Raw genomic sequence first — 23,992 nt, 5'->3', positions numbered from 1 at the left:
TCATGTGATGTCACAGATGAATTTCATAAACTTACTGTTCAGTGAGAAAATACATCTCTAAAGTCCACATAAAGTATCATTCCATCTATATAAAAAATGTGAAAAACCTAACAATATATTGTGGCACATATGTGTCAAAATTGAAAAATGGAAAACAAAGGAATTATACATAGAAAATTCAAAACAGTGGTTAATTCTGGGGAAGGGAATGAGATGGCATCAAGAAGAGGCACAAGGGGACTTTAAAGGTATTGTTAATAGTCTATTTCTTAAGCTGGTTGATAAGTACTTGAGTATTTATTCTTTATACCCTGTTTGCATACTACTATGGTCTCTTGAATATACACATATTTCACTACAAAAAAAGTTGGGAGAAAGTAGCCAATGTCCCTAAACTCAACAATGCAAGGGCATAAAAATATATATTCTCTACCAGGATGATCAAAGTACATTTATTCATTCAATAGTTATTGAATGCCTAAATACAGTCAGTTTTGTTATATTGCTGGTTTAAAGACATGAATTTGTTCCACTGAGAATGATACATCAGGGAACTGTATGACCTCCATGAGCATCTCAGTGAGGTGGTGGGGAGGACAAATTTTGACTGAAGTGGTTCAAGAGAGAACGGGAGATGAGGTAGTGAAAACAGTGGGTACTGACAGATTTTCTAAGAATTTTACTGTAAGAGTAAATATGAGAAGCAGCTATAAAGATGAGCAAAGACCTGAGAGTCCAGGGAGGATTAATTAATCTGTGAGTTTAATCCAGAACATGTTTGCATGCTGATGGCAATGACGCATACAGTGGGAGACATATAGGATAACTGAAAAAGCAAAGTCCATGTGTAGAGAAAGAATGGAAGCTAGTGAATAAGTGGAGAAATGGAGGGACTGATTTTAGAAATAACTTGATAGATTTGGTGATGGGAAGATGAGGTAGCTCTCTTCTGATTGCTTCTATCATCTCAGTAGAGTACGCAAGAAGTAGATTCATCCCTGTTGCGTGTAGCTGTAGTTTGTTCATTTCATTGCTATATTCTCTTATCTAATATGCCACAATTTACTTGAAGAATTGGAAGGTGAAAGTTAGGGAATGATTTTAGGGAGAGAGCAGAAGTTGTGAAATAGTCCTCCAAGGAAGTGAAAGTGTAAACTGATTACAGAAAGGTAAGGGGTTGTTGAGAGGGCTGAGGTACCCAAGTGAGACTAGTTAGGATGGGCATGTGTATTTCTCTAGCCACATTCTGCTGCTCAGATGAAGCCACGGTGTAAGTAGAGAAGTGAATTTAACTAGATGATGGAAGAAAAGAAGAAAAGGGGAGCCATGGTCATATTCAAAGGAATGACAGTGGTGTCTCCAGAATCTAAACTGGGTAAGGAGTGAAGGTGAACAGGCATGGTAGTTGGTGAGCAGTAAGTTTTACTAACTGATTATAGGGCCACAGGATTAAATCTTGAAAGGAACAAAGAATGGTTGCAGTGGGTATCTGAAATACATAAGATGGCAAAAAAGAAGGTAGTAGTCAAGAGTGGAATAACTGAAATCAAGAATTTGAGAGTTAAAGTCATTGATAATGACAGAGTTGAGGGTATGATCATGAGACTAGGTGCCTAAGGCAGAAAAGATAGAAGTGAGATCAAGAAGAGAGGCAAAGATGTTGCATAGTGGATTCTACTATGGGGATGCTGAAATCAATTAAGAACGATTATTTATATAAAATGGTGAGAAAGATAGTAAGCCAGCTATAAAAATTTTCAATGAGTGAAGTTACTAAAGGGACACCAGATGATAGCAACAAGAAGAGTACCAAGTTATATAGCCTGACAGCAAATGCTTGAAATTAGCTGAGCATTTTGAGGAAGGGGAGATGAAAAAATTGTGGAAGTGGCTATAAGGAAAAACAAAACACTTACCCAACCCTTAGGACCTGTGATACCTCAAAAAGTTTTGAGAGAGTTTTAACAAAAACAGTATCCTTAAGCATTGGCCATAATTTAGTAGAACAAGAAGTTGAAGATAAAGGGGATTTTTCTTATGATAGAATGTGAATTTTAGAGGACATGGCAGGCAGACTTGAGGATTCAAAAAAAAAAAACCAATGGGCATTTAGGTTAACTTAGAAGAGGGCCATACAATAACAATAATGGTATAATAAAAAATATATTAGGTTTTTGTCCCAAGTTCCACTCAGCACAGAGCTCCTAAACTTCTTGGAATTTCCCGAGTGATGGGAATGTCTTTTGTTATTCATAATGAGACCCTTTCAACCACACTTGAGTTCCTGCTACTGAGATAACTATTGGTGGGTTCCTAAAATAGCTTCAGAATGGGGGCTGGTAGCCAGAGCCACCAAGCATGTGATTAGCAGGCTGGAGGTTGAGCACCATCACCAATGGCCAATGATTTAATCAGTCGTGCTTATGTAATTAAATTGCCATAAAACCCCCAAAACAACGGGATTCAGGAGTTTCTGGGCTGGTGAACATATTTAAATGCTGGGATGGTGGCATGCCCAGAGAGGGAGTGGGAGCTCTCTCCCTCCCCTTCCCACACCCTTGGTCCAATGCATCTCTACCATTTGGTTGTTCCTGAGTTGTACCATATGTAATAAAGCAGTAGTAGTAAGCAAAACATCTTCTTGAGTTCTCTGAATTGTTCTAGCAAATTATTACTGTGGGAACCCCTGAATTTGTAGTCCCCATGCAGAAATGTGGGCAGCCTGGGCACCCCATTTGTGGCTAGCATCTGAAGCAGGGAGAGTCTTGTGTGACTGAGCCCTCATCTGTGAGGACTGGGACAACTCTGGATAGTGTCAGAACTGAGCTGAATTACTGGATACCGGTTAACACTGGAGAATTGGTTGGTGTAAGAAAAAAACCTCTCAATGATAATAAGAGTTCAGTTATGACAATGGATTTTCTAGAAGTCATAGATTTTTGGAGATGATTTAGGTAAACAGAGACACAAGACATAAAATCATTAGTCCTCATTGTCTTTGAAGGCAAATGAATAATCAGTTGTAATGAGATCTTCTCTCTTGGAATTAGACCTGTAGCTTATTAGTACTGAGATAAGTGGTATTGCTAAAGTCTATTTAACATTTAATGTATTTGCATAATTATTCAAAATTGCTCTCAGTGTACTGACATCTTTACGAGTCCTTAAATGTTAAGTAGAAACACTACTGTTCTTGGTGCTTCCCAAGATTCCTAAACTACCTACCCAATCCCACTTCCCTCTATAGCATACCTCCTCTCCCATTAAAGGGAAAAACTGAGGCTATGGGGTAGGACCAATCTTAAACCCATGCTCCCACCCCATCACTCTCCAGCAAACTTACCCTTATATTCTGGTTTGGGGGCATTAAAAGCTCATATTCAAAACCCTTGCTTTTGATATCAAACTCTTTATTTCTTCTAAAATCTTGCTCCATCAGTGGCTACTCCTTTATCCTCTATCTCTATACTATCCCTCTTTACTGCACCTGATAATAAACTAACTCATGTCTTTTCAAGAAAATAAGGACAAACAAAACTACCTAACTCTATCTCTTTCTGCCTTACCTCTCCTCACCTAAGCCAAGATTCTTAAAAGAACAGTCTTCACAGTTTATTTCCTTGCTTTTTATACACTTCTTAACCCACTGTAATCTATCTACAGTGCTCCTATAACTGCTGAAATTACTTCACCAAACATCATTAACAATCTCTACACATTGCCAAGTCTAACAGCTACCTTTCCATCCTTATCTATCCGGGCCTTTCCATTGTATTTTGCATTGTTAATCACACTTCTTCCTTTTGACACATTTAATTCCTTAGCTTTCATCATACTATCCTTTCTTGATTCTCCTACCTCTAAGATTATTCCTGCTGCTCTCACTTTGAATACTAATGCTCCCCACAGGATGATTTATCAATCCTTTTTCCTTTCTGTATGTTCTCACTAGACAGAAAGGGGGGACACTTAAACCAGGCAAGAGGTCCAGGAGACTTCATGGTTTTTGCATTTCTAAACTATACTATATGCTGATAGCTTCCAAATGTCCAGCCCTGATCTCTTCTTTGAGCTTTGCAATCATAGCCAGCTAATAGGACATTCTTTGTTTGAATATTTAACAGGCACTGCAAACCCAATATGTCTAAAACTAACACATGATTTCCCTCCTTAAAATGGCTCTTCCTCCTATATTCTCTCTCTTGGTATCTAACCAAGAAATTTCACTCATCTTTGATTCTTCACTCCTACCATTCCCTCATATCCATTTAACCAAATCCTGTCAATTTGTTCTCTTAAAAGATTTCTTAAATTAATGTCTCATTCTCTACCTTTACTATTTCAACCCTAGTTCAGGAACTCATAATCTCTTCCTGTACTTCTTCAGTACCTCTTTCCTCATCACTGTGATATTAACCCTAGCCCCCTCAATCTTTCTCTATAATGCATCCAAGAATGATCTAATATACAAGTCTGATCATTTCACTACCCTCTTCCTCTTTAAAATAGTTTTTCAACCCATGTAATAAAAATACTTTCTTCACCATAGCATACAATACCTTCTTTGACCTGGCCCATATTGCCCAGTGCCTGCCACTTGCTAGTTAAAACTTTATACTTTGGACTAGCAAACAATTTTCAGTTTCCTGCATACCCTATACTGTATCGTGCCATTGTGTGTCTTTGTGCACTTCCTTCCCACCATTTTTTGCTTGGTTCTTGCTTAGCCTTCAACACTCAGCTTGGACATTAACTTCTCCATAGTGTCTTCTCTAAACCCTCCACATGAGATAAATGCTTCTTGTTAATATTTCCATAGAATTATCTTTATCACTTCATTAACACTTTGTATAATTATCTATTTAAATATCTGTCACCTCTACTAAATTATGAACTTGTTGAAGATCTATTATCTAGCATAGGACATCTAATGCACTGGTTTAAATATTTTCTATAGAATTAAATTGAGTAATTATTCAGCTTGGTTCTGATTTTTACACTGCAGTTAAAAATACTTCAATAAATGATTACACAAATGACATTAAAATTATTTTTCTTATAATAGGTCCTAAGATGAAAGATTACTGGGTCTAAAGATACAAATAGTTCTTATGACTCTTCAATAATTTGTTATTTTTAACTTAAGAGACCAAGAGGCAACTGCTCAAGACTTTTCACAGTATAAATTCATATTTGGAATTTTTTTCATGACATTTGACTAATATGATTTACTTCATAACCAATAACCAATGCCTTTAAGAATGAGACTAAATAATGAATTTGTACAGTAACCATAACTAATGTTCTACCGGTAGCTCAATTTCAACAATACTAGTTTTAGACCACAGTTAAGAGGTACACGGAGACTTTTTTAAAGATAGAGGACTTATCAATTGATTGATAAAACATCAATAATTTCCTGCCACTGGAGCAGGGGAAGCTATATGACAAAATTTTGGAAATGGTCAGAAAGAAATCCACAGTATTAAAGAAATACCTCAAACACAAAAGTCTCCATGAAGCAATCCCATTCAAGGGAAAAACAAAGGTAACACCAGCTATATTTTTGATAACACTCTAAGACAAGCATTGACAAATTGTGGCTATGGGCCAGATTCAGCCCTCCAGCTCTTTATGTAAAATAAAGTTGTACTGGAACCTAGCATGCTCATTCCTTTATGGTCTATGGCTGCTCTTACACCGGAATGGTAGAGTTGATTAGTTACAACAGAGACTATGTGGCCACAAAGTCTAAAATGTTTTATTATTTGGCTCTATAGAAAAAGTCTGGCAACTCCTACTCCAAATTATTAGAAACCCATTCTTGTCCCCAGTAGGTTCTCACAGATTCCTAGCTCTCCTAGTTAGCATTTTCTGATCTAGCTAGAAATAAAAAATCCTCTCTGACATGGGCTGACTCAAATAAAGAGGTAAATGGTTTTACAAAGAAAGGAAAAAAAAAGCATAAAATGAAAGAAAAGTTAGTGAATAATCAGGATGGATAAAGTTTGTGCAGAGGGAGGAAGGGGATTGTTAATGTTGAGAGTGTTGCAGAGTAGATGACAAAGTGATTAAAACAACTATATAAGTATTTAAGGAAGACCAGAAAAACCAAAAGAAGCAAATTAAGACAGTAAATAGGAAAATCAAACTATTTAAAAAATATAGAAAATAAGCACATTTAACATATAAAATCTATTAGCACCAATCCTTTAAGAAAGGCTTCTGTTTACCTATCCAAACAGGCAAACAATCCAGATTTTCCTCCTACTGCACAAAGTACTTTGGGAGCACAGCGAGGTCTTGTCATCAAGACTGTCTGATGTGAGAGTCTGTGTTCAGGCATAAAGTGGTACTTTAGGGCTTCATTCAAAAGATGTTTACAAGTGCGATCATCACGAATAAGATGATTTGCTTCATACAGTCTAGTGAGAAACTTAACACTCAACAATGTTAATCGCACACTGTTTAGTAGCTGCGCTAAGTATTTCTGGCGTTCTTGTACATCATACTTGATCCAAGACTCAAGTGCATAAAAAACAGTCTCTTCAGTAGCTACATTCAAACAGTCATTGGAAACAATTTCATCCAAATCAGCATGTGTAAGCTCAAAAAACTCTTCAGTCTGACAAACGGCTTCAAAATTCTGGCATATATATTTAGTGGCTGCCAAATAAAGATCATGACAACCATACGTCTCTGCAAAACGAGAAATTCCAATACAGTTACCAGGATCAAGTTGGCTTTCAAGAAATGCACAACATTCTTTCAGGACAAGTTTAATCTGGAGTAGGTTCGCTGCTGGAAGGAGAGATTCAACTGTGTCCTGAGAAATAAAAACAGTCCCTGTATAGGCATACTCCACAATGGCCTGGAGAGCAGTTTCATCAATGCACTGAAACTCAACCTCACTGTTCTCTTTTTCAGAAAGGTTTCCAGTGAACATAGCTTTGAAATATGGGCTGATACTGGCAAGTACCACTTTGTGAGCATGGATTTTAACATCACCTACTCGAAGAATGATGTCACAGAGTTCGTGATGTTGACGAAGAAGATTCAAGCCCTGCAGAAGCTGTTCAGAATGTAAGTGGGTTAAGTTAGCAAGCATGTAGGTCGGGGATGTGTGGTCCATCTACAGAAAAACAGAAAGCACAGTTATTTCAAAACAGTCTTGCCACTATGATTCCTTTTTCAAACAGTACAAAACAGATAAGATTTGTTGTTTATTTACCTGTTTTAAAATACTTTATGCTAAATACTAAAAAAAAGACTTTAGGGTTAGAAGGAATGTTAACAACCATACAATTCAACTCCTTTATTATAAATATAGGAAACAGAGTCGCAGAGGTTATGTAATATGCCCCAAACCACAAAGGTCTCAACAAAGGACTTTTGGATCAGAATTGTAACAACTTTTCTATTTCTCTTCTTAAATTGTAGTCTATCACTGAAAAAAAATGCAAATGTGAAAAAAAATTCTTATAAGAAAAATAGTTTTGGAACAACGCTATTAGCTATTTGGTTATTTTCTCAATATTAATACCAATGCCTGCCAATCTATTAAAAGGAAGATTTAATTGTTAAGCAATTTCATGTTAACTCACATACTTTACCCAAAGATTCAATAATTACTCTTACAAAGGATGCTGAATTTAACAAAGGTATCACTGCTGTCAATTAATTCAATGACAACAAAAAATCAATGTAACACAATCTGATGTTTTATCATGAGGATAATAAGGCTCACTTACTAATTAAGACCTTATCTCTCAACTCTTGATCATAACTTTAGATCATATCTACTCAATCTACTTGCCCTTTGTGCTCCTGGAAAATGAAAAAGAATAAACAGGGAAGAAGAAAAGAAAAGAAAAGAAAAAGAAGGAATAAGGACTGTGGTAGGCTCAGTAATGGCTCCCAAAAAAAACATGCACATCCCAATCCCTTGAACCTGTGAATGTTACTTCATATGATAAAAAAAAAAAAACTCTGCAGATATGATTAAGGATTTTGATACAAGGGGATTATACCTGAATTACCCAAATGAGTCCTAAATGCAATCAAATGTATCTTATAAGAAAAAGGCAGAAGAAGTTCAACACAGACAAAAGAGAAGGTAATGTGACCACAGAGGCAGAGTCTAGAGTTATTTAGCCACAAACCGTGCAATAGTGGCAGCCACCAGACGCTGGAGGAGGCAAGGTACACAGTCTCCCTTAGAGCCTCCAGAGGGAGTACAGCTGTGCCAACAATTAAATCTCAGCCTAGTGATGTGATTTCAAATTCTGGCCTCCTAACTATGAGAGAATAAAATTCTGTTGTTTTAAGCAAGTGGGTTTATGACAATTTGTTACAACAGCCATAAGAAATTAATACATGGATACTTCAGAATGAATCCTAGCAGTTGCTAAGAATAGAACGTAAGACATTTATACAATCAATATGACCTATTTCCTTCCTATCTCATTCACATCTGAAATAGAGGTTATAGGGACAATAAAAAAGATCAAATAAATTAAAACATTCTGAACATGATTAAATAAATATTGGTTGAACTGGGAGAAGAGTATAGCACTTCATTCCTATGCATTTTTAGGTGGAAATATTCAAATACTGAAAGCTTTATCATCAAGAACTTCATCACTTCATACATTTCAACTGAATTTTATATCTATTAACAGATTATGTTAACATGGCCACCTTACAGCTGATATCACCAACCTTCACTTCTCATCACCTGCCAGAATAATTCCCAATCATGGTCCGAATAAATCTCAAAAACCTTCTGGGTCTTCCACTAGGTACTTTATTCCAGAACAGAACATTGGTTAGAAGACAGCAACAAGAAGACATAGTTTAGATCTGGATTTGTTGTTTATTTACTATAGCACTAACCTTTTTAACCTATTTAACTTCTTTTAGCCTCAGTTTAATGGAAAAAGTCAGTAACTGGACTAAAAAGTGAAAGATGAACAACAGGAAAGGCATGTAGAGATAGGAAATAAGTTATGGGATTAAGAAAGTAGTTCTATGTACTTTACATCCAGTGAACTTTACCTCCTCTCATCTTCATTTTCCTTATCTGCAAAATGAGGTCATAGAAATACCTGAACTACATACTTTACAAGGTTTTCGGAAATCCAATCAGATAACGCACTTTAAAACACAATAAACTCTAAGAGTTACAAGTGTAAGGTCCTATGGTGAGGCAACAGAGATTAAACAGTATCAGTGAAGAACAAGGACCTTGGAAATATAATGAGTTTTAGTTGTAACTGGGTCTCATACTGCTATATAGAGTTGGTATATTTCCTTATCTAAGTATTAATTTTTTCTTTCATAAAATAAGAATACATCCCAGCTATCTCAGAAGGTTACATGAAAATGGTTTTGTAAAGTGTAAAGTTCCACACAACTTGAGGTACTATGAATACAGCACTTAAGTCTTATTTTATTAAATTTCCTCTTCCCATAGCACCACTTTCACTAATTCCCATTCTTTCCACAATGAACTGTCACTCCAATAATGCTTATGTAATTACTATAACTCTACATAGATATTTTCTGGCGTACACCATATGCCAGATTTTGTCTATACTCTTTCTCTTCTTTCATAATTTTTTCATGCAATTCAAATTCTCATAAGGCTGAGGGGTCAAAATTAAGTTCACCTGGAAGTCTATAAACATTTAAGTACTAAATTCCTTTACATGCAAATTAATTTCATTTTATGTGCTGTTTTGTGAAACATACCCCTCTCAACTCTCATTTGCCTGACTTAATAAGGAGAATGTTAATAAGACTAAAGGAAATCTAGCTAATGCAATGAGAAATAAAATGTACACTGATTTGAAAGAAATAAAACTGTACTTGTTGAGAGAGGACATGATTATCTGTGTAGAAAATCTGAAAGAACCAAAAAAAAAAAAACCCTCCTGGAACTAATACACAATTATATAGTAAGGTTTAAAGAGGCAAGATTAATATACAAAGGTCAATCACTTTCTTTTGTACAGCAATGAACAAGTGGAATTTGAAATTAAAGGCATAATACCAATTACATTAACACCTAAATAATGAAATACTTAGAATATAGATCTAACAAAATATGTGTATGATCTGTATGAGGAACACTATAAAATTCTAATGCAAGAAATAAAAGAACTAACTAAATACATGGAGACACATCTATGTTCAGTACAGGAAGACTCAATATTGCCAAGATGTCAGTTCTTTGTGAGTTAAACTATGGATTCAATGAAATTCCAATCAAAATTCCAGCTAAATTATTTGTGGACATGAAAACTGATCCTAAAGTTTATATGGAGAGGCAAAAGGCCCAAAATAGCCAAATCAATAATAATAAAAAAGAACAAAGTTGAAAGACTGACATTACCCAACTTCAAGAAGCACTATAAAGCTACAGAAATAAAGACAGTGAAGATACAGGTGAAAAAACAGACAAATAGACCAGTGGAACAGAACAGAGAGCCTCAAAACAGACCCACATAAATACAGTCAACTGATCTTTAATAAAGCAGCAAAGGTAATATAATGAAGGAAAGATAGTGCCATATCAACTGGCTGTCCACATGTAAAAAACTGCATCTAGACACAGACCTTATTACATCTTTCACAAAAGTGCATTCAGAATGGATCACACACCTAAAATTAAAATGTGACACTATAAAAATGAGAAAAAGCTAGATGAACTTGTGTATGGCAATGACTTTTACATATAGCACAAGGCAAAATCCATGAGAGGAAGAACTGATAATCTGGATGTCACTAAAAAACAAAAACAAAAACAAAAATACTTCTCGGGGAGAATGAAAAGATAAGCCACATACTGGGAGAACATATTTGCCTGGTAAAGGACTGTTATTCAAAATAATGAACTCTTAAAACTCAACAATAAGAAAATGAACAATCTGATTTAAAAATGGATAAAATACCTTAACAGACACCTCACTGGAGAAGACAGACATATGGGAAGTCAGCATATGAAAAGATGTTCAGTATCATATGTCTTTAGGGAACTGCATATTAAAACAACAAAGGTAACAAAAGTTAAAGGGTATAGAGAGGACTAAAGATGGCAGAGTGAAAGGTGAGACAGAGGCCTCCTATTAAACTGCATATAATATGAAAATATAATTAATACAACTAATCCTGAAAGAGCAACAGGAAAGAAGGCTGCACCAGACTGTATACACCTGGAGAAAAGAACAGACCTCACGTAACAGGGGACCTAAGCCCTTCCCCAACCCCAGCTCACCGGCAGGAGGAAGACAAATGGAACGGGAAGGGAGTGAAGGCCTGAGACTGCTGAACACCTACCTCTGGAGACCTGCTCTGGGAGCACAAACCTACATTACAAGGTGCTCTGATGATTAGGGGGATTGAAAAGCTAAGACAGCAAAATACCTGGAGAGATGGAGATTCCAGCTGCTTGTGGAAAACAGGAATCCATATCCAGCTGCTCTGGGACAAAAGAAAAGCAGGTAGTCTGAGAGACTTCCAAACAGTGAGAGAGCTTCTAAAGGGGCAAGGATTGCACAGAGCTTACTGCTCAGCAAAAAGGACAGGTAGACAAAATAGTCCGGGTGCACTCTGCCCAGCACTTTGGGAACTTTCATGATCTTCAGATGCTCCAGCCCCATGGCTGGCTACGTAGCTCCAACAACCCCCTCCGTGATACGCGGCCTCCTGCACCTTCCTCCCAGCCAGACCACAACTGACAAACCAGCAAACCCTGCCCTGGCGTCAGGCCACCAGAGGGAAGCCCTGTGTACAGTAGCTACAAACACAAACATAGAAGCTTACACCTGTGTGCGTGGCCCACTGGTTCAGGCAGTGGAGACAGGCCTAGCAGCTGGGAAGCAGGAAAGAGCTCTTTCCTCTCGGCAGGCAAAAGAATCGCTCCCGAGCGAACCCCAACATTGCTCCAGGGGCTGAGCAGCTCCAGAGACAGACCTTCTGGGCTTGAGAGAGTGCCATATACAAATATGAAAAATCAAAGAAACCTGGTCCAAAGCAAAATCAAACATACATCAGACACAGAGTCAAATGAACTGATCTCATGAATTTTCCTGAAAGAGATTTCAAAATAAAAATCATAAAACATGGAGGTACAGAAAAATATTTAAGAACTCAGGAATGAATTCCAGTCAGAGATCCAAACATTATGGAACACAGTATCAGAAATGAAATGTACAATGTAAGGTTTTAAAAGCAGGTTAGACATGGTGAAGGAGAGGATAAGTGAAATAGAAATTACAGAAGAGCAAAGAAGTTGAGCCACAGAGAGAAAAAAGTATCTCTAAGAATGAAAGAATATTGAGAGAACTGTGTGACCAATCCAAACAGAACAATATTAGTATGATAGGGGTACCAGAAGAAGAAGAGAGAAAACAAGGGATAGAAAGTGTCTCTGAGGAGGTAATTGCTGAAAACTTCCTCAATCTGGGGAAGGAGATAGTCTCTCAGGCTATGGAGGTGTGCAGATCTCCAAATACAAAGGACCTACGGAAGACATCATCAAGACATACAATAAATAAAGTGGCAAAGATTAAGGATAAAGACATAGGACTAAACATAGCCAGAGAGAGAAATAAGATCACATAAAAAGGAAAGCCCTAAAGGAAAATCCCATCAGGCTACCATCAGATTTCTCAGCAGAAACCTTACAGGCCAGAAGGGAGTGGCATGATATATTTAATCCAATGAAGCAGAAGGGGCTCAAAGCAAAAATACTTTATCCGGAAAGATTATCTTATACATTTGAAGAAGGGATTAAAAATTTTCCAGATAAGAAAAAGCTAAGAGAGGATCACGGGAAGATGGCAGCATGATTAGTTCAGAGGCAAATCACCAAAAGATATATATTTATGAAAACACAATAAATACAACTATTACTAAACGAGACACCAGTGGATGCAGTACAACAGCCAAGATACATCTACATCTGCAAGAACTCAGAATCACACGAAGGGGGTAAGATACAAGCTGCGGCCAGGCGGGACCCAAACGTTCCCTCACCCCAAAACCCGGCAGGAAGAAAGGAGTTGGAATGGGGAGGGAGTGAAAGCCCAGGACTGCAAAACAACCAGCTCTAGAAATCCGCACCTGGAACGCAGACACAAGGTGCACAGGCTGCTGGATATTAGAGAAATGGAAAAGCAAAACCTGTGAGCAGGTCCCCGCAACTGGCGCCCCTGAGACAAAAGAAAAGTGAGGGCTTTCTGCAAGTCTTAAAGAGACAGGGACCCCATAGCTGGACGAAGTTGTCCCGGCAGCTGGAAATACCGGGGAAACTTAGGCGCCCTAAAGGGAGGCAGTACAGCTCTGAAGCCCCTCACAGGACTAGGCAGCCTGCCAGTCATTCCTCCAACTGGTGCGGACCCCGACACACGGGCACAGTAGCAGGAGAATGGGAGTGCGCGCCGGGGGCAGAAGTGCTGGAAGGAACAGAGAGCAGATCCGTGCGCCACAGGAGATGCTTGTGCTAGCCCACAGCAGCGCGACTGAACAGCCCAGGCGCCGCTCACGGGCACCAGCAGCAGTGAAGCCAGAGCCCAGTAGAAGCCTGTGCAGAAAAGCCCCACATGCACTGGCAGTGGAGCCAGAGGGAGCAGGTGCGCTCCCAGGAGCCAACCGGAATCCCAGCCCAATGCACAGCCGCCGGGCCAGACCCAAGACCCGCTGCTGCCACACAGCTGCCCAGCAGGGTCACCACTAGCATGGAGGAGCGCACCTGATGTGCCTGCCACTCCCCGCAGGGCTCTGCGGTGCTCTGACGGACACCACACCCACAGCAGCTTAGGAGATTAACCCAGTGGCTGCTCCAGGAGTGCAGGTAGCCATTACAGGCAGTGGAGAAGGGCAAGGCATCCAGCAAGCAGGAAAGGACTTTCCTCTCCCAGCTGACACACCCACAACCTGCCTACAGCCACTGCAATCACCATGAAAAGGCAAAAAAATCTGGTCCAGACCACGATAGTTACACCTGAGAAATGATCTGCAGAGGCAGACCCAACCACTCTCCCTGAAAAATAAATGAAAATAAAAATCATAAACATGCTGACAGAGCTGCAGAGAAATATGCAAGAGCTAAGGGATGAAGTCTAGAGGGAGATTATAGATGTCCGGAGGGAGATCACAGATGTCCAGAGGAAGATTACAGAAGTGAAACAAACTCTGGAAAGACTTATAAGCAGAATGGATAAGATGCAAGAGGCCATTGATGTAATAGAAACCAGAGAACAGATATGCATAGATGCTGATGCAGAGAGAGATAAAAGGATATCCAGGAATGAAACAATATTAAGAGAACTGTGTGACCAATCCAAAAGGAAGAATATTTGCATTATAGGGGTACCAGAGGACGAAAAGAGAGAAAAAGGGATAGAAAGTGTCTTTGAAGAAATAATTGCTGAGAACTTCCCCAAACTGAGGGAGGAAATAGTTGCTCAGACTACAGAGGCACACAAAACTCCCGAGAGATGGGATCCAAAGAGGTCAACAGCAAGACACATAATAATTAAAATGGCAAAGATCAAGGACAGGGACAGAGTATTAAAGGCAGCCAGAGAGAGTAAAAAGATCACCTACAAAGGAAAACCCATGAGGCTGTCATCAGACTTCTCAACAGAAACCTTACAGGCCAGAAGAGAATGGCATGACATATTTAATGCAATGAAACAGAAGGGCTTGAACCAAGCATACTGTATCCAGCACGATTATCATTTAAATATGAAAGAGGGATTAAACAATTCCCAGACAAGCAAAAGTTGAGGGAATTTGCCTCCCACAAACCACCTCTACAGGGTATCTTAGAGGGACTGCTCTAGATGGGAGCACTCCTAAAAAGAGCACAGAACAAAACACCTAACATATGAAGAATGGAGGAGGAGGAAAACGAAGGGAAAGAAATAATCATCAGACTGTGTTTATAACAGCTCAATAAGCGAGTGAGGTCAGACAGTAAGGCAATAAACAAGCTAACCTTGAACCTTTGGTAACCACAAATCTAAAGCCTGCAATGGCAATAAGTACATATCTTTCAATAATCACCCTAAATGTAAATGGACTGAATGCACCAATCAAAAGACACAGAGTAATAGAATGGGTAAAAAAGCAAGACCCATCTATATGCTGCTTACAAAAGACTCAACTCAAACCCAAAGACATGCACAGATTAAAAGTCAAGGGTTGGAGAAAGATATTTCACGCAAAAAACAGAGAGAAAAAAGCAGGTGTTGCAATACTAGTATCAGACAAAAAAGACTTCAAATTAAAGAAAGTAACAAGAGACAAAGAAGGACATTACAGAATGATAAAGGGCTCAGTCGAACAAGAGGATATAACCATTATAAACATATATGAACCCAATACAGGAGCACCAATACATCTGAAACAAATACTTACAGAATTAAAGAAGGAAACAGAATGCAATGCATTCATTTTGGGAGACTTTAACACACCACTCACCCCAAAGGACAGAACCCTCAGACAGAAAATAAGTAAGGACACAGAGGACTGAACAACACATTAGAACAGATGGACCTAATAGACATCTATAGAACTCTACATCCAAAAGCAACAGGATACACATTCTTCTCAAGTGCACATGGAACATACCCCAGAATAAACCACATACTAAGCCACAAAAAGCCTCAGTAAATTCCAAAAGATTGAAATCCTACCAACCAACTTTTCAGAACACAAAGGCATAAAACTAGAAATAAACTGTACAAAGAAAGCAAAAAGGCTCACAAACACATGGAGGCTTAGCAACATGCTCCTAAATAATCAATGGACCAATGACCAAATCAAAATGGAGATCCAGCAATATATGGAAACAAATGACAAAAACAACACAAAGCCCCAACTACTGTGAGATACAGCAAAAGCAGTCTTAAGAGGAAAGTATATAGCAATTCAGGCGTATTTAAAGAGGGAAGAACAATTCCAAATGAATAGTCTAAAGTCACAATTATCGAAATTGGAAAAAGAAGAACAACTGAGGCCTAAGGTCAACAGATGGAGGGACATAATAAAGATCAGAGAAGAAATAAATAAAATTGAGAAAAATAAAACAATAGAAAAAATCAATGAAGCCAAGAGCTGGTTCTTCGAGAAAATAAACAAAATAGATAAGCCTCTAGCCAGACTTATTAAGAGAAAAAGAGAGTCAACACAAATCAACAGAATCAGAAATGAGAAAGGAAAAATCACAACGGACCCCACAGAAATACAAAGAATTATTAAAGAATACTATGAAAACCTCTATGCTAACAAGCTGGAAAACCTAGAAAAAATGGACAACTTCTTAGAAAAATACAACCTTCCAAGACTGACCCAGAAAGAAACAGAAAATCTAAACAGACCAATTACCAGCAACAAAATTGAATCGTAATCAAAAAACTACCAAAGAACAACACCCCCGGGCCAGATGGATTTACCTCGGAATTTTATCAGACATACAGAGAAGACATAACACCCATTCTCCTTAAAGTTTTCCAAAAAATAGAAGAGGAGGGAATACTCCCAAACTCATTCTATGAAGCCAACATCACCCTAATACCAAAACCAGGCAAAGACCCCACCAAAAAAGAAAACTACAGACCAATATCCCTGATAAACGTAGACGCAAAAATACTCAACAAAATATTAGCAAACCAAATTCAAAAATACATCAAGAGGATCATACACCATGACTAAGTGGGATTCATCCCAGGGATGCAAGGATGGTACAACATTCGAAAATCCATCAACATCATACACCACATCAACAAAAAGAAGGACAAAAAACCACATGATCATTTCCATAGATGCTGAAAAAGCATTCGACAAAATTCAACATCCACTCATGATAAAAAACTCTCAACAAAATGGGCATAGAGGGTAAGTACCTCAACATAATAAAGGCCATATATGATAAACCCACAGCTAATATCATACTGTATAGCGAGAGGCTGAAAGCTTTCCCTCTGAGATAGGGAACAAGACAGGGATGCCCACTCTCCCCACTGTTATTCAACATGGTACTGGAGGTCCTAGCCATGGCAATCAAACAAAACAAAGAAATACAAGGAATCCAGATTGGTAAAGAAGAAGTCAAACTGTCACTATTTGCAGATGACATGATATTGTACATAAAAAATCCTAAAGACTCCACTGCAAAACTACTAGAACTAATATCGGAATTCAGCAAAGTTGCAGGATACAAAATTAACACACAGAAATCTGTAGCTTTCCTATATAGTAACAATGAACTAATAGAAAGAGAAATCAGGAAAACAATTTCATTCACAATAGCGTCAGAAAGAATAAAAGACTTAGGAATAATCCTAACCAAGGAAGTGAAAGACCTATACCCTGAAAACTACTAGACACTCTTAAGAGAAATTAAAGCGGTCACTAACAAATGGAAACTCATCCCATGCTCCTGGCTGGGAAGAATTAATATCGTCAAAATGGCCATCCTGCCCAAAGCAATATACAGATTCGATGCAATCCCTATCAAATTACCAACAGCATTCTTCAATGAACTGGAACAAATAGTTCAAAAATTCATATGGAACTGCCAAAGACCCCGAATAGCCAACGCAACCCTGAGAAGGAAGAATAAAGTGGGGGGGTGATCTTGCTCCCCAACTTCAAGCTCTACTACAAAGCCACAGTAATCAAGACTATTTGGTACTGGCACAAGAACAGAGCCACAGACCAGTGGAACAGAACAGAGACTCCAGACATTAACCTAAACATATATGGCCAATTAATATTTGATAAAGGAGCCATTGACATACAATGGGGAAATGACAGTCTCTTCAACAGATGGTGCTGGCAAAACTGGACAGCTGCATGTAAGAGAATGAAACTGGATCACTGTCTAACCCCATACACAAAAGTAAACTCCAAATGGATCAAAGATCTGAATGTAAGTCATGAAACCACGAAACTCTTAGAAAAAAACATAGACAAAAATCTCATGGACATAAATATGAGTGACTTCTTCATGAACATATCTCCCTGGGCAAGGGAAACAAAGGCAAAAATGAACAAGTGGGACTATATCAAGCTAAAAAGCTTCTGTACAACAAAGGACACCATCAAAGAACAAAAAGGTATCCTACAGTATGGGAGAATATATTCATAAATGACAGATCCGATAAAGGATTGACATCCAAAATATATAAAGAGCTCACACACCTCAACAAACAAAAAGCAAATAATCCAATTAAAAAATGGGCAGAGGAGCTGAATAGACAGTTCTCTAAAGAAGAAATCCAAATGGCCAACAGACACATGAAAAGATGCTCCACATCGCTAATCATCAGAGAAATGCAAATTAACACCACAATGAGATATCACCTCACACCAGTAAGGATCGCCATCATCAAAAAGACAGACAACAAATGTTGGTGAGGGTGTGGAGAAAGGGGAACCCTCCCACACTGCTGGTGGGAATGTAAATTAGTTCAACCATTGTGGAAAGCAGTATGAAGGTTCCTCAGAATGCTCAAAATAGAAATACCATTTCACCCAGGAATTCCACTTCTAGGAATTTACCCTAAGAATGCAGCACTCCAGTTTGAAAAAGACAGATGCACCCCTATGTTTATCACTGCACTATTTACAATAGCCAAGATATGGAAGTAACCTAAATGTCCATCAGTACATGAATGGATAAAGAAGATGTGGTACATATACATAATGGAATATTACGCAGCGATAAGAAAAAAACAGATCCTACCATTCGCAACAACATGGATGGAGCTACAGGGTATTATGCTCAGTGAAATAAGCCAGGCAGAGAAAGACAAGTGCCAAATGATTTCACTCATATGTGGAGTATAAGAACAAAGGAAAACTAAAGGAACAAAACAGCAGCAGAATCACAGAACCCAAGAATGGACTAATAGTTACCAAAGGGAAAGGGACTGGGGACAATGGGTGGGAAGGGTGGGATACGGGTGGGGAAAAAGAAAGAGGGCATTACGATTAGCATGTAGAGTGCGTGTGGGGCACGGGGAGGGCTGTGCAACACAGAGAAGACAAGTGATTTTACAGCATCTTACTATGCAGATGGACAGTGACTGTGAACAGGTATGCGGGGGGGACTTGGTGAAGGGGGAACCTAGTAAACATAATGTTCTTTCTGTAATTGTAGATTAATGATACAAAAATAAAAATTTTAAAAATGTAAAAAGAAAGAAACAAAACACAATGAGATATCACCTCACCCCAGTAAGGATGGCCACCATCCAAAAGACAAACAATAACAAATGCTGGAGAAAGGGGAAGCCTCCTACACTATTGGTGCGAATGTAAACCATTGTGGAAAGCAGTATGGAGGTTCCTCAAAAAATTAAAAACAGAAATACTATTTGAACGAGGATTTCCACTCCTGGGAATTTACCCTGAGAATGCAGGAGCCCAGTTTGAAAGAGACATATACACCCCTATGTTTATCACAGCACTATTTACAATAGCCAAGAAATGGAAGCAGTGTAAGTGTCCATCAGTAGATGAATGGATAGAGAAGCTGTGGTACATATACACAATGGAATATTATTCAGATATAAGAGGAAAACAAATTCTACCATTTGCAACAACATAGATGGAGCTAGAGGGTATTATGGTCAGTGAAATAAGACAGGCGGAGAAAGACAAGTATCAAATGATTTGACTCATCTGTAGAGTATAAGAACAAAGAAAAAAACTGAATGAACAAAACAGCAGCAGGTTCAAAGAACTCAAGAATGGACTAACAGTTAACCAAGGAAATGGACTGGGGAGGATGGGTGAGAAGGGAGGGATAAGGGGGGAAAAAAGGGGCATTAAGATTAGCAGACATAATGTCGGGGGGGGCATATGGGGAGGGTTGTCCAACACAGAGAAGACAAGTAGTGATTCTATAGCATCTTATTATGCTGATGGACAGTGACTGTAATGGGGCATGTGGTGTGGACTTGATGATGGGGGGAGTCTAGTAAACATAATGTTGCCCATGTAATTGTAGATTAATGATACAAAAATAAATAAAAACAAATTTTAAAAAAAGCAGAAAGAATCCACTCCAAACCTACTAGATCTAATATCTAAATTCACAAATGTTGCAGGATACAAAATTAATACACAGAAATCTGTTGCTTTCCTATACACTAACAATGAACTAGAAGAAAGCGTAATCAGGAAAACAATTGCATTCACAATTGCATCAAAAAGAATAAAATACCTAGGAATAAAAGTAACCAAGGAAGTGAAAGACCTACACTCCTAAAACTACAAGACACTCATGAAACAAATTAAAGAAGAAACCAATAAATGGAAATACATCCTGTGCTCATGGATAGGAAGAATTAATATTGTTAAAATGGCTATCCTGTCTAATGCAATCTACATTTTCAATGCAATTCCTATCAAAACACCAACAGCATTCTTCAACAAACTATAGCAACTCATTTGAAAGTTCAGATCGAACTACAAAAGGCCCTGAATAGCCAAAGCAAACTTGAAATGGAATAATAAAGCTGGGGGTATTACTCTCCCCAATTTCAAGCTCTACTACAAAGCCACAGTAATCAAGACAATTTGTACTGGCACAAGAACAGAACAATAGACCAATGGCACAGACTAGAGAGCCCAGATATAAACCCAAGTATATATGGTCAATTAATATGCCATAAAGGAGGAATGGACATACAATGGGGAAATGACAGCCTGTTAAACTGGTGTTGGCAAAACTGGACAACTACATGCAAAAGAATGAAACTGGATTATTGTTAAACCCCATTCACAAAAGTAAACTTAAAAGGGATCAAAGTCCTGAATGTAAGTCATGAAACCATAAAACTCTTACAAGACAACATAGGCAAAGATTTCCTGAATATAAACACGAACAAGTTCTTCCTGAGCGTTATCTCCTCGACTGAGGGAAATTAAAGCAAAAATGAACACATGGGACCACAACAAACTAAAAAGCTTCTGTATGGCAAAGGACACCATCAACAGAACAAAAAGGCATCCCACAGTATAGGAGAATATATTCATAAATGACATATCCGAAAAGGGGTTGACATCCAAAATATATAAAGAGCTCACATGCTTCAACAACCAAAAAGCAAATAACCCAATTAAAAAATGGAAAGAGGATCTGCACAGACACTTCTCCAAAGAAGAAATTCAGATCGCCAACATGCACATGAAATATGCTCCACATCGCTAATCATCAGAGAAATGCAAATTAAAACCACAATGAGATATCATGTCACCTGATGGCCGCCATCCAAAAGACAAACAAGAGCAAATGCTGGCAAGGATGTGGAGAAAGGGGAACCCTCGTACACTGTTGGTAGGAATGTAAATTAGTTCAACCATTGAGGAAAGCAGTATGGAGGTTCCTCAAAAAACTAAAATAGAAATACCATTTGACCCAGGAATCCCACTCCTTGGAATTTACTGAAATAATACAAGATCTCAGATTAAAAAGACATATGCACCCCTACATACATCACAGGACTATTTACAATAGCCAAGATATGGAAACAACCTAAGTGTCCATCAGTAGATGAATGGATAAAGAAGACGTGGTACATATACACAATGGAATATTATTCAGCCATAAGAAGAAACAAATCCTACCATTTGCAACAACATGGATGGAGCTGGAGGATATTATTATGCTCAGTGAAATAAGCCAGGTGGAGAAAGAGAAGTACCAAATGATTTCACTCATATGTGGAGTATAAGAACAAAGAAAAAACTGAAGGAACAAAATAGCAGCAGAATCACAGAACCCAAGAATGGACTAATAGTTAACAAAGGGAAAGGGACTGGGGAGGATGGGTGGGAAGGGAGGGATAAGGGGACGGGGGAGAAAGGGGGCATTACAATTATCATGTATAATGTGGGAGGGGCACAGGGAGGGCTGTGCAACACAGAGAAGAGTAGTAGTGATTTTACAGCATGTTACTACTATGCTGATGGACAGTGACTGTAATGGGGTTTGTTGGGGGGACTTGGTGAAGGGGGGAGTCTAGTAAACATAATGTTCCTCATGTAATTGTAGATTAATGATACCAAGAAAAAAAACTGTCATGTGTGCATTGCCATAAAAACATAATTAAATGACATTTCCAATTTTATCATCCCTAGGGTCACTGTGATCTGGGATTCTCAGTATAGGAGAGACAGATTTAAGACAGACATTACATATAAACTTTGTAGCCTGATTTTTGAATTAAAAGTATCAAAAAATATATATATACATAGACATACATATAAACATTATATATGCTAATGTGACACACAAATTTATAAAATCTATATAATATTATCTTAAGGTAAAAATTAATTATATTTCCTAGCTCTGTCTATGGAAAAGGGCTAGAAACTACGACCAACCAGTAGCAAAGGGCACTCCTAGCACCCAGGTGTGGTCCCTAAATATTGTTTCCCTTCAAAGGAACAGAACTCCTTGAACAAATGGCTTATCCCATGCCTGGGACAGAAAACATCAGATAAATTTCGAATCTTTATATAATAGGTAGCAAGAAAGCTATTAATGACAACTAAATTCATAAAAAACTTAGGAGCCAAAAACTGAGGAACAGGCTTCTCACTAGTCAAAGATGGGACAAAGTGATCATTAATAATAAAAGGTGCAATTAATCAAAACACATCAGATAGGCTTAAATCCCTAAGTTCATAATGCTAATAAAATTACAATTTTAAAAAAGCCCTAATTGATCACCACTGCAGGATGCTAATGAACCAACTCATTATTTGAAACCTAACAAATGTAAGGGAAAGATTCAAGTATTTATCATGCCTTTCCTATATTAACTGTACCACTGTGCCACTGGGTTACCAAACAGTTTATTTTTATAAAAGTATTCCAGTTAATAAATGGCCAGTTTCTCTTTATAAAAGTACTCCAGTTAATAAAGAAGGAATGATGAACCATCACCATTTTGCAATCTTAATGAATTAAAAAAGGTAGGCAATTGTGCATACAGTAAAACAACAAATTTGACTGGATCTATACTGTCAGAACTCAACCAAGAATTAGGAGAAGTGCAAGTTGCAGCACTCCAAAATCTTACAACTACAGACTATCTACTGTTAAAAGAACATATGGGAAGTGAACAGTTCCCAGGAATGGGTTGTTTTAACTTGTCTGATTTCTCTCAGACTGTTCAAGTTCAGTTGCACAATATCCATCATATCATAGATAAATTTTCACAAATGCCTAGGATGCCTAACTGGTTTTCTTGGTTTCACTGGAGATGGCTGGTAATTATAGGTCTGCTTTGGTTATGTAACTGTGTTCCTATTATGTTAATGAGTGTGTGCAATTTAATTAGTAGTTTAAAACCTATACATGCTTATGTTACTCTACAAGAAGATATGTCAAAGAAATAATCAATCTTCCACTGCTACTTCTATAGCTTTTCTTCTTCCTTCCTAATTACAACCCTTAAATAGAATTTGTGCCTCATATCGTATTTACCAAGTATCATAATTCTTCCAAGTAGTAAAGATACCTCAAGACAAATGCTGGGCATAGAAGCCACAGGGCATAAATCTGCAAAGAAGTAAAAAGCTAACCTTTTCAAACAATATTGCTTCTCTCTCACTTACCAACTTTACATTTCCCTGTATGGCCCTGGAAGATGACTGGTTAGCCAGAGACGGGTAAGATTCCTCAAGGAAGGAACAACCTAAGACAGGCACAGTCGCAGGGGGGCCATCAGGTGAGAAATTGGGGATCAACAGAGGTGAGGCTTAGAACCTCACCCCCCCTGTTTCGAGAGAAATCTCCTGTATCATGGATGTTTTATTGCCCATGTCTAGCTTGGATTAACACTTAGTCTACAGGCACACACCTGATCATCCACATTTGCTCTCTTACAACACTAAACTATGTTTTCTACCTTTATCTTGCATCTACCTACCACTTCAGCATTTTATTAAAAATAAT

At 38.1% G+C, this 23,992-nt stretch overlaps 1 protein-coding gene across 3 annotated transcripts in view; it reads right to left on the bottom strand.

Moving 5' to 3' along the window:
• Nucleotides 1–23,992, bottom strand: part of KLHL28 (kelch like family member 28) — a 39,783-nt gene that overhangs the window by 10,225 nt on the left and 5,566 nt on the right. For all 3 annotated transcript variants that reach the window (XM_017670260.3, XM_017670259.3, XM_017670258.3), the window contains exon 2: nt 6,234–7,132. In XM_017670260.3, the coding sequence (XP_017525749.1) occupies nt 6,234–7,132 (899 nt within the window). The remainder of the gene's footprint in view (nt 1–6,233; nt 7,133–23,992) is intronic.

The sequence above is a fragment of the Manis javanica genome, chromosome 8, assembly GCF_040802235.1.
Source record: "Manis javanica isolate MJ-LG chromosome 8, MJ_LKY, whole genome shotgun sequence".
Taxonomy (NCBI): domain Eukaryota; kingdom Metazoa; phylum Chordata; class Mammalia; order Pholidota; family Manidae; genus Manis; species Manis javanica.
The sequence above is the reverse complement of the archived record's forward strand: the minus strand, read 5'-3'. Positions and strand labels throughout refer to the sequence as shown.